Genomic DNA, 17,798 nt, shown 5'->3' on the forward strand with positions numbered 1-17,798 from the left:
AAGGCAGCATTTAGTTATTATGCTCCTCACCTCTGGAACAAATTACTTGAAGGTCTGAAGTGTGCTAAAACTGTTAGTGCCTTTAAATCAGGGCTAAAAACGCTTTTGTTTACCACAGCATATCCATAACTGTCTACATATTTCAAACTTCAAGCTATTTGCTTTTTATTCCTTTTCTGCATTATTTACATATCTGATTTCAATTTAATGTGATTTTCATGTATAATTTTATTTCCTGTTCGATTGCCTTTGTTTTAACGTTCTTTTGATTTAATGTGGTTCAAATTACCTTCATGTGATGTAAAGCACTTTGAATTGCCTTGTCTTGAATTGTGCTATGCAAATAAATTTGCCTTGCCTTGGCTTACTGTACATACATGATACAACCTGCCCCCACATCCACACACTGTCTGACATGAATCATTTTGAATTACCAAAGTTATTCTAATTTTTTATGCTTTCTTCAAATTTTGGAGGTTGACATACAATTACACATTGTTTTATTCTATGACAAGCATTAAATGTTTTGTTTATCCTTCCACAAGCATTTGTCTATAGTTGGCAGGAATTGTGGATGATTTATCCAGACAGAACTGGTTTAACTGAGCAAAGGTTGAAGACTGCCTTACTCGGACATGCCTTTTTTAGGTCTGCCCATAAAATTTTTAATAGGACTGATTTAGATCAGGGCTTTGTGATGGCCGCTCCAAATATTGACTTTGTTATCATTATGCCACTTTGCAAGCAGTTTGGCAGTATGTGTCAGGTCATTGTCCATTTGGAAAAGCAATTTGCGCTCATTGCAATCCCCAAGCTGTAACCTCCTTGTTGATGCCTTGAGATGTTGCTTCAGTAGTTCCACATAATGTTCTTCCCTCATGATGCATTTTTTTGTAGTGCACCAGTCCTTCTGGTAAAACTCAGCCTATTACAGGGAGAGTATTGTAGCAGACCAATAAATTTGTATCCAAAAATTAAGGTATTTATTCCTGTGTGGATTTGGAAAACGGTTTTATCTTTCTTTTGAGGTAATGGTTCTTCCTGCTCGATCGGCCATCCAGCCAATGTCAGTACAGCAGTCGTTTCGTAATGGATAATAACTCATTCTTATCAGCTTCATCAAGAATTTTGACAAATTTTGCATTTTATTTTTAGGCAATGATTAATTGTTTGAACATACTTTCAAGCATCTGGAAATTGCCCCCAAATATTAACAGGATTTGTGGGAGTACAGAATTACAGTGGCATTTTCTATTCTGTGATATTTTGTGATGAATTTGATTACACCTAGATATAGGGATTGTCTGCCCCCTTGTGGTATATAGTTGTCAGCACAAAACAGTATTTGCGATTTAAATTTTTTTTATTTTTATTTATTTATTTTTATTTTTTTGGGATACAATGGATCACAAACCAGGGTGAATTGTATTTTCATTCACAGGTTGTTTCCCTGCATCAAAATGTCCAAAAATGTTTAAATGATTAGTCTATTTAAAATAATTGTGGTGATAAGTCCAAACATCATATAGTTTAGGTGTGCTATACACTCATATCATATCACAGCCAATTATAATCAAACAGCATATTTTTCCCCAGGAGACTACAACCTGTCTTTTTGAATAACCTTGTCGGTAGTGAGACGAGAAATTATACTGCCCATCTTGCAGCAGCAGCCTCGCCTCTCCTGCGGAGGGCTGTCTTGGCCTTCTCACAGTGATTAGCTACAGACAGTTCTTGGCGAGAGTGCTTCCGTTTTGAACCCGCGGGTTATCGATCTTTTTTTCATCTGGCTAAAAATATTACAGTGTTGGAACTGGGAGGACTCATCTGTGTGGCACATGACGTCTCCAAGGGAACAGAGGTGACACCAGAGAAGCAGGCCGGGGAGCTATTTCAGTGGACAGCCTCTGTCTCATTGAAAAGGGAGCAGATGGCAAGGATGCACGTGCATAGTGAGCCAATCTCTGCTCAAAGTTAAGGTGCCTTTGATTCACCTGGATGCATAGGCGGATCTACTATTCAGGCGAAGTAGGCGATCGCCTTAGGCCCCCAAACAGTAGGGGGCCCCAACCAGCTGTCCTTGCCCCAACAAGCAAGAACTTGGGCCACCGGAGCCAGCAGCGCCCCCAACTATTTGTCATGTATAATTATGCCAGCATACCAAACAAACAAATAACAAAACAAAAAAGAAAGCCATTTGAATGCTGCATTTATATTATCCCCCCCCCCCCCCCCCACACACACACACACACTACAATGGACTGTTCAACGACGACGGACTGAGTATCAGTCGTTTTGCTTCATTTAGCACCGTTTAGCTTCGCTTAGCTCCGTTTAGCATCGCTTAGCTGTTTGTTAGCTTCACTTAGCTCTCCCGCATTTTTCACGCCACTAAGCTCGCTATTTTTACAGCTCACTTGCTACTTTGCACGTAGGCTATCGTTTATTTCGAACACATGAGCGAACGTGCTCTCCATGAGAGCCAAAGTGCAGTGAGGGAGAAGTTGAGAACAGGCTGCTAATGCCTCTTTTAACTTTCTTCTTCTTCTTCACACCGAACATAAAATACACGACAGCACACCCTGTGGCGAAACAATGCAGTACAGTTCCAATCAGTCATACAATAACACTCGACAGCTGGTTAACAGCATTTGCTGACGAAAAAAATTGAATCTATTAGTGACAACACAAGCAATGACAAAGAATGTTTTTTTACGGAGTGTAAAGCTTTCGGTTAGCGGTTTAGCGAACGTACCTCCGGTGAACATTTCAAAATAAAAGCACGTCATGTTCGTCATATAAATAACGATTTCTGGAGTTAATCCCACATACTTCAGAACTAATATTGTAATATGTTGAGTAAATACTACAGAATACAGATTCTACACTAAGAATAGCTTTCAAATGACACTCTTTATGAAAAAATATGATTGCAATGAATAATTATAATTATTATACTACGATTATATATAGTAGTATACTATAATAATAATGCTAGAATTTCTTTCAAAGAATTGTTTTGAATAATGTTGGAAAGGCAAAGTCAGTATACTGAATCTGTTTACTTTCCATTCTTTTGCACTAGTAAATGCTATCAGCATTCAACCTCATTGTTTATTTGTGATTAATTATTGCTATTTACATGATTATTTGTACTTTAATAAAGAATTTAAGTGTTCCAAAATGGTTTTGAATCAATAAGCGTCAAACAAAAATTAATTGCTAAATTAGTAAAAAAAAAAGAAAATGATTAGATTAGTCGACTAATCGTAAAACTAGTCGGCTGACTAATCAGGAGAAAATTTGTCGTTTAGGACAGCCCTTGTGTACCGGAACATATTTGCTCCACACCCTTCTCACCACCTTTGTAACCCCTGACCCATGAAGAGGGCCCTTGGATATGTTCGCCTTAGGCCCCAAAATTGCCAAGTCCGCCACTGCCTGGATGTCTCTAACCCACTGGTTGCTTAGCCAGTATGCTTGTCTGTTAATGGGGGGGGCTTCATGCACAATGTAGAGTGAAGCGGAAAACGCCATTACTCAAGTTTACTGCTTGTAGGCTAAACATTTATTTCTTCCCTCTAACCCAGTGTTTTCAACCTTGCTATAGGTACCAAACCCCACGAATTTCACAGGTGCATTCAACAAACCCTTCGGACTTTCATAACAAAGCATTTAACAAATTCAAAACTTAGCAAGTTAGCATCTAAGTGAATTCCTGTTCAAATTTCTTCCAGAATTCAAATTTACTGCGAATAATTTTGCCTTTTGCCGTTGATTTTCAGGTTGGAAAATGAAATGAAACTCATTTAATTTCACACTTTTTCTTTTTTTGTTTTCATGTCTACGTTCTCATTTTATTGTCGCATCCCTGCATCATATACTATTTTCATGGTGTAAAATGACGCAAATTATTTTTTCTTTTATTATTTTATTTTTAATTGTCTATGCAGTTCACGCTGTCTGTAGGTTTTATATACTTCCTCATACCATGTGCCAGTCAATTCAATTCAATTTTATTTGTATAGCCCTATATCACAACAAGGATGTCTCAAAGGGCTTTGCAGAGGCAATATGATACACAGTCAGAAATAGCAGATGAAATAAATAGAGATGAAATAAATAAAGGTCAAGTCCTGGGCATTAGTGACGAGATTTGTCGTTCACTTGAGCAAACGAATCCATTCCGGTTCGTTCAGTAAAAAGATTCGTTCAAACAAATCGTTCAACGAATCGTTCGCCCCCCTCATCTCCCTCCCCGCCCAAACGAATCGTTCGGTTACTGAACGGGAAGTGACGTTGCCGAACGAATCACCAAAGACCGCTTCGCAGTATAACTGAACGGGAAGTGACATTGCTTGGTCCCTCCCTCTCTTCCACATTGACCACTCGTCGTAGTTTCAGAAATGAGTGACAGGCGGTATCATTCTGCTTTCACAGACAGCCTCGTCTCCCTCCTGCTGCTGCAAAAGCGAGGGAGAACTTCCGCGTCGTCTGTCCTAGTTCTATGGGCTCAAAGTCATGGCTCGTGCTTGCATTTCGATTTAGGACACGGTTAAACATTTTCCTTTTGTGAGGGGAGTAGGGGGCGGGGGCGCACGGACTTTCTTTAGCAGGTTCTTGATCACACATACGTATACAGCATGTTTGCTGTCACGAAAATAAAAATACATCGAAAGTTTAATTTCTGAATATGGAACGACCAACACATCATATTTACATCTCGCTCTGTTGTATTTTTGTTTTTTAGTATTAAGATGATCGTGTTGAATTTTTGCACTGGTATTAATAAATAAAATAATCCGGTCAGCTCCCCTGTCGTCCCCACATCTCAGATCGTCAAATGCTGACGAAAAATAATTGTTTGCTCTTTACGATGTCGCCTTTCTACTCTCATTAGTCTGTTAAGAAAAATGTAGACATATTGCGACATCTCCCGTGTCCGCGTGCTTTGTTTTTGGGCGCTTGAGTAGCACATGATGGACGGATTGACATAATTTGTCAAACCAACCAACACCTGACACGAAGAAAAAAAAAAAAAACACTCAGAAAAAAATTACATGTATATACAGTTTCATTGCAAATCAGTATTATGGTGATCATATTGTTTTTTTGCACTGGTATTAATAAATAAAATAATCCGGTCAGCTCCCCTGTCGTCCCCGCATCTCAGATCGTCAAATGCTGACGAGAAATAATTGTTAGCTCTTTACGATGTCGCCTTTCTACTCTCATTAGTCTGTTAAGAAAAATGTAGACATATTGCGACATCTCCCGTGTCTGCGTGCGTTGTTTTGGGCGCTTGAGTAGCACATGATGGACGGATTGACATAATTTGTCAAACCAACCAACACCCGACACGCTGACACGAAAAAAAAAAATAAAACACTCGGGGAAAAATTGACATGTATATACAGTTTCATTGCAAATCAGTATTATGGTGATCATACTAAATATTTTTTTCTGTGCACATATGAGGTAAATATCGCTGCCATGAAGCCTCCATATAGTGACAGTTCTCTGCCCGCTTCACTGCCGTCACGCGACCGCAGCTCAGCTTTTGCTTGCCTCGTAGCTACCCGTGTTTTAAATTACTGTAAATTTGATAGTATGTCGTCATAGGCAGTCACGAGTTTGTTGAGAAAAGTACTACTCTAAACAATGCTCGCTAGATTTGTGTGGTGTTTTTGTCTGTTTGAGCAGCATTTGATAGGCTCCACGTTAACAAATATGTGACAAAGTCATTTCCTTTCATTTTCTGATTCATTCACCGCATAGTCATTACTGGAAAATCAAGTTAGCAGCAAGCTAGGTCAGGAACCGGAGGACCGAGTCACTGAACGGGAAGTGACAAAACTCAGTCTTGCCCCCCTGCCTGCACGCTGGCTGCTTATTGGCCACACGTGGACGTGAGTGACAAACGCCCTGATTCTGTTTCCGGTCCCTCCCCTACCCGCGATGAGGCTGGCGTCTGATTGGTCGTGTGCGATGTCAGAAGACGCTGCCGCTTGCTCAACGCCCTCCCACGCAGCGAACAAGCACCACCTTCATAGAACGAATCAGTGCAGATGATGATTAGTTCGGTCTCGTTCACCAAAACAATTCGTTCAAAAAGAACGAATCGTTCGCGACCGATACAACACTACTGGGCATCCCTCATCCTTAGACCCTCCATGTCGGCAAGGAAAAACTCCAAAACTCTTTGGGAGAAATGAGAAACCTTGGGGAGTACCACAGTCAGGAGAGATCCACTCCCAGGACGGATAGACAGAATGCACCAGGACTGCTAATGGGAATTAGCAGATGGAGTTACAATTTGTAAAGATGCAATAGAGTAAGGGAACAAGAAGAGGTCCATCTAGCCAGATGAGACGGGGGGGGGGGGCAACGAGGATGTCCATCCAGCCAGTGGTCCGGATAGTCAGGAGGCTGCAGCTGAAAAAAGCCCCTCCCCAGAGGGGAAAGGGGACACCGGGTGACTAGTGATGAAGAGACTAGTCTACTAGATATTAAAATTAGAAAATAGAAATAAAGTAAGACAAGAGGTAGGTAGAGTAAGAAAAAGGAGATAGGACTCAGTGGCTGTACTTCCCCCAGCATTATAGCTTCTAGTGCAGCTTAGACTGAACTGTGAGTCTAGTCCGATTTCAACTAGCCTGACCATAAGCATTGTCGAATAGGAACATTTTTAGTCTAATCTTAAATGTACGGACTGTCTCGGCTTTTTTAATACTAGCTGGAAGCTGAATCCATAAAACAGGAGCTTGGTGGCTAAAGGCTCTAGCTCCGACTGTACTTTTAGAAACCCTTGGAGTCAACATTCCACTGAGCAAACCAATCACTCCCTCCTTTAGATAGAGGGCTAGCAGTTGAAAGAAATTGAATAAAGCCTGTAAATTGAGGCCAAGGCAGTCCAAAACCTGGTCTATAATGCCAATTTGCCTAGATTTGGTCAGCGTACAAAAGAGGGCTCTGCGTTTCTTAGCCTTCACGGAACCCCTGAGGCTGTGGAGGTGCACAACAGGCTATGGTGGAGGGTCGTAAATTGCAGAAGCATAACTCAGCCTTTACTCACCCAACGTTAAGAACCACTTCTCTAACCCATGGGTCGGGAACCTTTTGGACCTCGCGAAGCAAAACACCCAACATATTTCAAAATGTCATTCCACGAGAACTATAGGAGTGGGTGTGTGTGAGACGATTGCCTGCAAGGGAAGCTCAGCTTCCCCTAAAATGTCAAGAAATAAGTGATCAAATGCATACTGTTGTGTGTACATGTCACTGACTAAATATGCACTACAACACGCTCAACTTTTGTTCCGAATATGTTTCTTTTTGACTAATTACGACGCAGCTTACTTTTCTTTCATTCGCGCAGCTTCACAGTCCTTTAAACAGTGTGAACACTGTGCATCTCCAGAGCTGGGAGTGCATTGTTCCACTACAGCGAAATGAGATGAGTCATTGGCTAAAGGTTAGGTTTGTCCCACAACTCCCACCCATCGGACACTGTGCGTCTCTGGACAGTTAGGTCCAGCTGTGGCCCGCGGTACTCACCTTCTACGCCCCACGTTGCCTTCTACCCCCCCCCCCTCCCCCCAAAACGCCCATTTTTGGTGCATGATGCGGTAAAATAATAATGCCTTGCATTTATATAGCGCTTTCCTGTCGGACACGAAAAGCGTTTTTACATCACATTATTTTTCACTCCACACACTTGATGGTGGTAAGCCACTACTGTAGTCACAGCTGCTCTGGGGCAATCTGACAGAAAAGAGGCCCCCGGTCCTTCAATTAGTGGACGACCTGCGAAAGGTAAACCACTTGCCCCACCGGTTTTTGGTGCCTTCTGCATCACATGACACAGAAAAGCGGTAAGGGGTTAGGGTCGTTGAAAGTATGGGGCGCTCAAGTAGAGAGATTGTCGGTGCCAGGATTAGCCATCAGGAGTTTAGGATGTCAATATATCCACACTTACATGTCATCATTCACATAATACAGGGTTCCACATGCACCTGAAATTTCTGATTTGTGTACGCTCCACCCCACCTAATCATATCTCTTTTTGACCCCCCACCCCTTTTCCTTGGTCATCAGGCCCCCAATACGGTGTCCACAGGAAATACAAGTAGCCAAAGATAGCACCACTATATTTATGGGTAGTGTAGGCGTTTAATGTATTTGTCATTGTTTGTTCTTCTCCTCTTCTGTCTCTTCAATTTTCCTTTCTGTCCCCCATCTATCTGTCTGTCCGTCCGCCCGTCCGTCCACCTGCCCGTCCGTCCGTCCGTCCATCTTTTTATATGATGATTTACAGTTCTCTTTTTTCCCTTTGAGAAATAAAAGGTCCTATTCGGCACAGAAAGAAAACTGGTAGGTCTACATTCCTTATTGTGTCACACTTAATGATTTAGGCAACTGTGTTACCTGTGCTTAATGCTAGGTTTTACGTTTTATATAAGTTTTTGCCCTTGTGTGCAATATATGAAAGCAATGTTTAAAAAAAAAAAAAAAAAAAAAAAAAAAAAAAATATATATATATATATATATATATATATATATATATATATATATATATATATATCCCCTCTTTTTATGTTAATTACTTTGTAATAAGTAGTGATGTGACTGTAGAATTTTGGCTTTTTTTTTTTTTTTTTTAAACAAAGTTTTTATGCGCAACATATTTTAATTGCATTCTTACATTAGACCCCTTCCACCCTCCACATATCTAACCACAGAGTTTATGATAAAACTCCGCATTATGTTTAACTCTTGTCTTACAAAAATATTAAATGTGTATGAAACCTGTGCCTTATTTTTTATGGACATTTCCCTACTTTTTAATGTTGGTGCCAATAGAAAGCTTAGTATTTTATATGATATTGTATTTATATACTTTACTTACGCGATTTAACACAATTTACTGTACATCGATTCCATACACTTGCCATCTGTCAAGTCGGATGAACAGCATCTATGTTTTCCGGTTTGTCGTTTCAATATAAAAGATGAAAACGTAGCGATGCGCTGTAACTAGGTAAAACAATATCATAGTTCTTAATAACTCATTATTTCATTATAATTACATGAAATAAATTATCATGAATTGTTTTTCCCCATTATGTTCTTTGTACAGTTTTATATTAGATTACGATTTCCTTTTGATCAAATAATAAACGACCATTTCTATGGTCTTATGTTGTACAAAATCCCAATATAAATAACAATTTAACAAGTTAAAAAAATTTTTTTTTAAAGATAGTTATTGTAGTTTTTTTTAAAAATTATTTTAAAAGAGCAGCACTTAACAACTTCCGGTTTAGTAACCACGTTCGTTTCACTCGGAGCCTGAGAGGCAGCACGAGTGAAGTCCGTGTGCTTCTTTCAGACACTACGAAAGACAGCCGACCATAATCGACACCGAGAGACGAGCATTATCGTGCCTGTGGAACTTGCTTTAAAACATTTTCACGTCACGACAGTGACTCCTTTTTTTTTGTAGACTCGTGACAAAAAAAAAAAAAGGACTTCCAACTCGCTCTGCCCTTACATCCGCCTCACTAAATAACTGTAACACGAGCGGCATAAAACAAATAAACCACGGACACGATTTGCGTGAAATGTGTGCCCGGTCGTTACAGTTTACCAGTTGGAGTCTTCCACTCTGAGGTATAGTTTCTCTTCAAGAGGCAAGGAATGCTATCTGAGCATCAATGTTTCACTGGGGAAAGTGGAAGAAGAGGATGGGAGCAAATAGTTCTTCAAAAAGACCCGTTTTTGACGAAAAGGAAGATGGTAAGTGAAGGCAAAGTGCCAAAACTCTGCTTCAGCAGTTTTTCCTGATTGTGCGGATGTGTTATTTTTTCATGTTCATCGATTCTCATCAATCTGCAGTAATTAGCATTAGCTTGGAAAATTGTTGACGACTACACTGAGTTCACCAAGTTTCTTCTTACTTAAGAGAACCATTGTTTTCTCTTAGAATAACAATGCTCAGATTTCTCTTGTGTATATACAGTGGAAACTGAAAAGTGCAGCATTAGCACCCAGTCACTGTGAAAAATATGCCCACGCTTGAATGAACCCTTTGAGACAGGAAGTAGTGGAAGACCGAAAGTTAATTGCATAATTAAGGCAAGATTAGTGTCAGGATGGAAGTAATGGTAATTCATGATGGCTTGTCAGTGTAAGGAAAATAAGCCTCTCTGAAGTCCACTGCTGAATCTTGATGATAAAGTATAAGAGGTCCAGTGTTCATAGGAATTCATGGGAGAACTTAAGTAAATCAGGTCATTTTACCTCAGGGATATAGTCATATTGGTTCTGGAACTTCCTCCCTCCAAGCAGAAATAACCCATTTAAAAATCTTGTTTTTGTCAATTCCCTCTGTGAAAACACAACACAGCCATTCTTAACATTCCTTATCATAGCAAGGAATTTGCCTGCTTCTTAAATGTTGGCAATTCTTCTTTACTGTAAAAGATAAGAACTGATTGGCTGTTATGTCCTCTCTCATGGAGTCTTAGCATGCTAAAGAAAATTAATGGTTCGCTGATCCTTATCAAGATCTGCACTAGGGCTGCAGCTATCGATTGTTTTAGTAGTCGATCAATCGATGAACTAGTGAGTTCGAATCATCTGATAGGGAGCATAGGTAATTAAAATACTTGGGCTGAGCCTCAAACGGTTTAAAAAAAAAAAAAAAAAAATGCGGATCTAAGTACAACAAAAGAACAGTAGCGTACCGCACGTAACACGTCACCTTTGCTCATTAATATTCATGACATTAGCAACGGTTGCTAGGGTTGCTAAATTTTTCAAACACATTTTCCCACAAAAAACGGCTAAATATACCAATAAACTAAATTACGAATGCATAAAAAAACCTTAGCTTAAACAAAAACTGTATTAATAAGTGTTTTAATAAGTGTATTGTATTAGTGTATCCACCCAAATCAATAAAACTAAATGCAAACACTTTCAAAACAAACCATTACAAGCAACGCCATTTTAAATAACGAATACTCGAAGCAGCAAAATTGAATTCGAATCTTTTTTTGTAATCGAATTGCTCGAGTTAATCGATTAATAGTTGCAGCACTAATCTGCACAATAGCAGTATGTTATAGTTTGCATGCACTTTTCGATGTCCTTTACTGTTTTGCATAATTTAATAAAACATTAGAAACTAATTTCATGTAAAGTTCTGGATAATTTTGGTTCTGTTTTGTTTGTTTGTTTCAACTGTCAAAGTTCCTGGCCAGCAATTAGACCTGGCAGAGTTCTGTCCCTTGAGTGCTCTTGGCAGTTCATTCTCTTAATTAAGTCATTTACTGTTAATGACAATTTGGTCTCCTTGAAAACTTAAGACGTGAGGATTCTGCAGTTAGTCTTTGTAAAGCAGTGGATTCTCTTTGATTTTGTTCATCCAGAGCACTGATAAAGAAACTGCGAGTGATGTTGTGTAATCGATGCTTAAAGAACCTTAACAGTAATTGGACAATGACTGACTAGCATTTTCTCCCACAACTAATTGGATTTTTGGGGGTCTGCACTGCAGCAAGACTCAAACCATAACCTTCCAGCTCCAGAGCTTGGATAAACTATTTCCATCCCAGGTTTTTTTCATTCTTATCAAATGCTACCCACATGATCTACACTAGATTTTTAACGAACAAGCTAGTACAAGGTAGCAACAGACGACTGCATCTATAATATTGTACCACTTTGACATTGCTTGTTGCTGTCCTGCATGTGTGTGACAATTTTTTTTAGAATCATTGATTGTATCAGTTATTTTATCAGTAATTTGTATTACAATGTAATTTGCATGAACATGCATTGTAACATACATTTTTAACTTTGCAAAACTAATTATTTTTGCCATTTTGGTATTGTTTGGATATGAAAGAACAATTGCACGCCTCAGCCACAACCTTAGGATCACGGCAACCATCGTGAGGATAAGTGATACAGATAATTGTGAATGTATGTTTATTGATGCACTAGAACAGAGTATGTTAAAGAGCATACGACAGGAGAAAAAATGTCTTAAATAGCATTATTATGTGAATTACAATCATATTTTGAGACGATTTGACTATATACTGGACTGTCTCAGAAAATTAGAATACACAATATTCTAATTTTCTGAGACAGTCCTGTACATTAATCCACCATTTAAAGCAGGGGTGTCCAAACTTTTTGCAAAGGGGACCAGATTTGGCGTGGTAAAAATGTGGGGGGCCGACCTTGGCTGACGTCCTTTACATAGAACAATATACAGGACTGTCTCAGAAAATTAGAATATTGTGTATTCTAATTTTCTGAGACAGTCCAGTACAACAATTTAGCAAAGCGCAGATGACGAGAAATTTGTCTTTTAATCTGCCGGTTAGCCACGCCTACCATTATGGGGCTCTAGCGTCCCCAACAGGTGGATGACGTCAGCGCGAGACTGGGCTCATCGGTTTTACAATTCAGCCCATTGAGGGGACATTATTCAGAACGAGGAAAACGCGACGAAGAGAGCCGCAAAATGTCGTTGTCTCTCTACTCCAATATTTTTACAGGATATTCTTTCTATCCAAGTATTTTTCCCCAATAGCTAAATAAATGGCTTGAGAAGGACCAGTCAGCCCGTCAAGGGGGAACTATTCACAACGAGGAAAATGCGACGAAGAGAGCTGCAAAATGTCATTGTTTCTGTCTCTTTACTTCAATATTTTTACAGGATATTCTTTTTGTCCAAGTATTTTCCCCAATTGCTAAATAAATGGCATGGTCATGACAAATAACAGTCTTGTGCTAAATGGAATATGAAATAATAAAAATGCACTCATTCAGGACATGGCAAAATTACTCCATAATGGTCAAAACTGTCAATGTCACCTTTACTGTCGCACCTCCAGAACGATATTTTATGACACCTGAATCGGACATATGTCATTTCCCTTCCCCGGCTTCGGAGAATGTAAACAAACCAAGAGGCGTGACAGCTAGCCGACATGCTAACCCGAACCAAGTGATGTTTCAAAGTCTTCGAAGCGCAAAATCACACATAACTAGCCCGGATTATTTGACACGACGACTGGATTGTCAAGTGTCCTCGCGGATTGGCAAACCGCCCGGCGGAGAGCAATTTATAGCTCGTTCCCCAGAGGAGGGTGGCCTCAGTTGTTGTGCAGCTAACATGCAGCTAATGTGCATGAGGAGAGCTTTTTACCTGCCTATCAATGATCAAACGTAAGTAGTCCTTTATTTAAAGAAAGTTCATAGTGTTTACTTTGTAATCACTGAATTCGTATCTGACATAATACAAAACAAGATGTTTACTCACTTCCTCGTAAGTCCAATGGTCCCACAGTAGTAGGGCTTGTTTTGGCCAATATCCACGGTGAATGGGAACCTTTTAAAACTCCTAAAAAGGCGCACACGCCTCTCCCTCATACAGCAAGATTTTTCTGCAGCCGTTTGGCTGGCGTGACGCGAAAAACACTAAATGTAATAATCGCAAAATCAGCTGAATCTTTCGTCCTCATACACAACAGTACGGCCGTATAGTGAAGAGGACGCCTTCACCCGTACACGTCACAGCGCCCTCCTCTTCAATGCAAGACCGAAGCCGGAAGTCACTCATTTTCATGGCGCAGGATTAAAAAAACTAAATAAACATTGCGATCGCTTCCACACACATCCAAGCGGTCCATATTATTCAGGAGCATAAAATACCGCGTGTATTATGAAATAAACCTGCTTTTTCATGTCACATGCACTTTAAGTCTTAGAGTTTGTTCTATAACCAGCTTTCTACAGTTTTGAATGTCATTGTTGTGGTTCTTTGTTCACAAGTATTTAAGGCTATTGTTTCTGCACTTAGACTGAATAAATGGGAGTAAGTAAAATGTTTCCTTGCCTCTACTTCACATGTTATGAAGTCCCGATCAGAGAAAGCACCTTTCTTGTTTGACAAGTAATTTTTGAAAAATATTTTCCATTAAATTTATTTCATTTCATTTCATTTTTAAGGCTAGTAAACTTTGCTTGTAGCTCTTGGATTGTTATTTGTGTTAGTTGCTTGAAGAAATCCACATGTGATGCGTGTTGTATTTCAGTTGTGTGTTTGTAATGGTCCTTGTTAAAGCCAAAGGCAAATTTCCGCTAATGTGGACAATAAGCTTCCATTGTTGGTGTGTGCACTTCTGCGCGCGTGTGTCTGCCTGAATGTCTGAGTGTGCGTGACTGCTCTTCCCGTCAAGGATAAGTGTATGAGGCAATGAAAGCAGATTTTGTTGAGGATAAAGATAGCTGCAAAGAGATGGCTGATTACTCGCACTGAATGCTGAGACACCCACTTGCTTTCATCTCAGTTACAAACTCCCAGTTTCAGTGCTTTTATTCCACTCCACTCCATGGCTGCCTGCAGCTACTGGCCTCTTACAGAGACCACTGTAATTGGCCTTGGCCGTGAAGAGCAATAAGAATACTGTTACAGCATTATAGAAGTATTATTACTAGAACATTATAGTGTCATTAGTTTGTATAAGACAACAACTAACAAACAGCTGTGCAATTGCTACAAAACAAAATGTTATAAAAATAAGTAAAACTGGGGCCACAAAGCTAAGAAAAATGATAATTAACTCATTGGCTGCCACTGACAGTGATAGAAATCTAACTCTGTCTGTGAATGCTTGCTTTCAGTGCCATTGGTGGTGCTAGATGTCCAATACTTCAGTTGTCCCCCCCCCCAGGCAAAATAGATTGGACATCTAGTGCTGTCAATGACAGCTAATGAGTTAAAAGAATGGTGCCTTTTTGCACTTTTTGTTTTCTAAAACTTTGAATACATGCTCATAGACTTTGGAAATGATTAATTATTAAAAGGTCATAACTATTAACCTTTATTCATTCAGTAAAGGAAAAGATTCTAATTTGCAATACCAAAGAAGCATAGTAACTATGTGTGTGTGGAAGATTATAACTTAACTCATTCACCCACAGCCATTTTCGCCGGAGCAACCCCCTTCGCTCCCGGCCGTTTTACTGGATTTTGACTGATTTTGCAAGGCCCACAGAAAATTTGGTAACACTTTATAATAACTATCCGTTTTACTAGTTAATAGATCATTAGTAAACTGTTGATAAATGATTTATTGTTGATTTGTGAAGTATTTGTTAACAGTTTGTTAAGCATTTACAGGGTGTTCCAATATGGTTGACCCCATTCTAAATGCCCATGCTAGTTGATGGATCTTAATAAAACTATATACACTTTATGTTGAAGGTCATACGTTTTATTGGTTAAATATACAAAGAAAAGTACAAATATTTGTTAGTTCTATGGCAGATTTTCATAAATGTGCAACATGAGCGCTGCCTGCAAAATGCCTTATCAAAATGCCTTTTTTTTTTTTTTTTAACAATGTTTTTTTTAATTGATTTTTTTACACATTAATGGGATAGGTACAGACGAAGCACAATAAAGATAGAAGCACATAAATGCCTTTTCTTTTGAAGTGAACGGCATTTCTTAACCTGAAAAGATAGAAATGCCAAACGTTACACACAAAAACTTGAAGCGTTTCTACACAAACTGTTTCAGGTTAAGAACACCCTGTAAATGCTTAACAAACTGTTAACAAATACTTCACAAATCAACAATAAATCATTTATCAACAGTTTACTAATCATCTATTAACTAGTAAAACGGATAGTTATTATAAAGTGTTACCGAAAATTCTGTTCTATTGCTATATAAACATGGAACCCACCAAAAGAAAGATTAGACTCTCTTCTTTCAGCAGGAAAAAAAAGTAAGTTCATATCTTTTTCCATTCTTTAGATATCAGCATTTGAAAATAGCTTAGTTTGAGCAATTTTCCAATTTCTGATGAAAAAACAGAGAAATTGAGCTTTTTGTAAAAGCATACATTTCAAACATTGACTTTAACACAGCTATTTTTTGCTTTTGTGACATCCCAAACATCTGAATAATGTTTTCCTTCTACAAAATAACATAAACAACAAGACAAATAGAGCTTTTGCTAGCAAAGTAACAATTTATTTACACATAACTAAACTATTGAACTGAGAGATGATGCTGTTGTGGCCGCGGCTGTATCGGTAGACGGGGCCAATTTTTCCCTCATCACCGCCTGTCTGTCTCATCAAGATAGATTTTTTAAATCTTTCTTTTGTAGTGACCACTACCTACTAACAGAATTCATCTAGGGAACTTGTGTTGGGCATGTGGCTTGTGTTTACATCGTTCTCCACATTTTTTTCATGCTTCTTACTTCTTCCAGCTTCCATTTCCTCACTATTTCTCTTCATTCGTTTCCTTTCATGCTCCGATATGAGTTCTTACCAAATGCGCTACTACCCTCCAGTGGCCAGTTTTATTGCTTTAAAATTGATTTTGAGCATTGTGCTTTGGAGCAAACTTGCATCAGAACCTATAGATGTCGATTGTGAAAAAAAAAAACGTAAAAGACGTATAAATATGTTTTTGGGACTCTGAAACAATTAAAAATAGAACTTATTTATACGTTTTTGGGAGTAAATGAGTTAAAGATATTTAATGGTCTTGGAAAAATTTTCTTTGATGCTGTGAAAATGATCGTCCAGAAAATTTAAAAAATTACTTTGTGATTTAAAATGGTAAATGGTGTTATACGTATATAGAGCTTTTCCACCTTTCAAGAGAATTTAATTCACCTTCATCAATAGTAAATACACCTTTCACTTTCAGACTTGTAGATCATCTTTAGACCATCACAGAAACATTTAAAAAAAGGGCTTTAGCTATCAATTATTTTAGTAGTCGATTAATCTATGAACTACTTAGTTCAAATAATCAAGTAATCAGATTAGGAACATAAAAAATTAAAATACTTGTTCTTTAGCCTGGAACTCAAGACTCACCGCTGTTTCAGCTATAGAGTCTGGCGAATCTTCAGCGGATCAAATGCCCAGGGCGGAGCAAGCCACAGCACAACACAACAGACAGCGGAGTGGACCAATCAGCACCGGGCGGATGTGACGTTGGTAAAGCGACAAGAACTAGTGCGAAGACGTAAACATATGAGGAGAGCGGAGAACGGAGAAGTTTATTCAACATGGCTAGCGCGAGAACGAGTGTTGTTTTTAGCGACTCAATGTGTTTTTGGTCATTTAAAGCTAAATTTACTGTGGATATGAACATATTCTCGGCTCTCCCGTTCGCCACCTGTGTTGTTGTGGAGTTCCGAAGCGCAAGAGTGACGTTGCTCATTAAAAACACGTCACACAAACAAACGAATCTGACTGCACGGACGATTTCGTTTGGGCTCGAGAGGCCAATAAGGAGCTGGGTCCTAGACTCTATAGCTGGAACAGCTGGAGTTCCAGGCTACCTCATCTTAGACTCAAACGGTCGAAAAAAAATAATCAGTGTGGATCTAAGTACAACAAAAGAACAATTAGCTAACTTGCATAGCAAAAGTCCGCTAGCTTAAATGCTATAAAATGCTTTTTTTTTTTTTACAATGCTCTTAACAAATAGTTCAAACACATATTCCCACAAAAAGCAGCTAAATATACCTCTAAACTCAATTACGAGTACATTAATCCTTAAATACCTGCAACATGAAGCAATTATCAGAGAATCCCAAATTTGAAAAATTAGGTCCTAATGAAACCTTTTTTCAAATTTGTAAAAAGAAAAGTCAAAATGAATATGTGTAATAAGCGCTCTAATATCTATAACCCTTGCTAAATCCTGCTTTTTTTCCTCATGGAACCTGCAGATACAT

The 17,798-nt window shown here is 38.9% G+C and overlaps 1 protein-coding gene across 1 annotated transcript in view; it reads left to right on the forward strand.

Moving 5' to 3' along the window:
- Positions 1-9,356: 9,356 nt before the first annotated feature.
- The window catches only part of LOC130923010 (serine/threonine-protein kinase 32C-like), an 80,061-nt gene continuing 71,619 nt past the window's right edge, over positions 9,357-17,798 (forward strand). Inside the window, exon 1 of the mRNA XM_057848370.1 lies at positions 9,357-9,798. Within this exon, the coding sequence (XP_057704353.1) occupies positions 9,717-9,798 (82 nt within the window). The 5' untranslated portion in view covers positions 9,357-9,716. The remainder of the gene's footprint in view (positions 9,799-17,798) is intronic.

This window comes from Corythoichthys intestinalis, chromosome 10, assembly GCF_030265065.1.
Source record: "Corythoichthys intestinalis isolate RoL2023-P3 chromosome 10, ASM3026506v1, whole genome shotgun sequence".
Taxonomy (NCBI): domain Eukaryota; kingdom Metazoa; phylum Chordata; class Actinopteri; order Syngnathiformes; family Syngnathidae; genus Corythoichthys; species Corythoichthys intestinalis.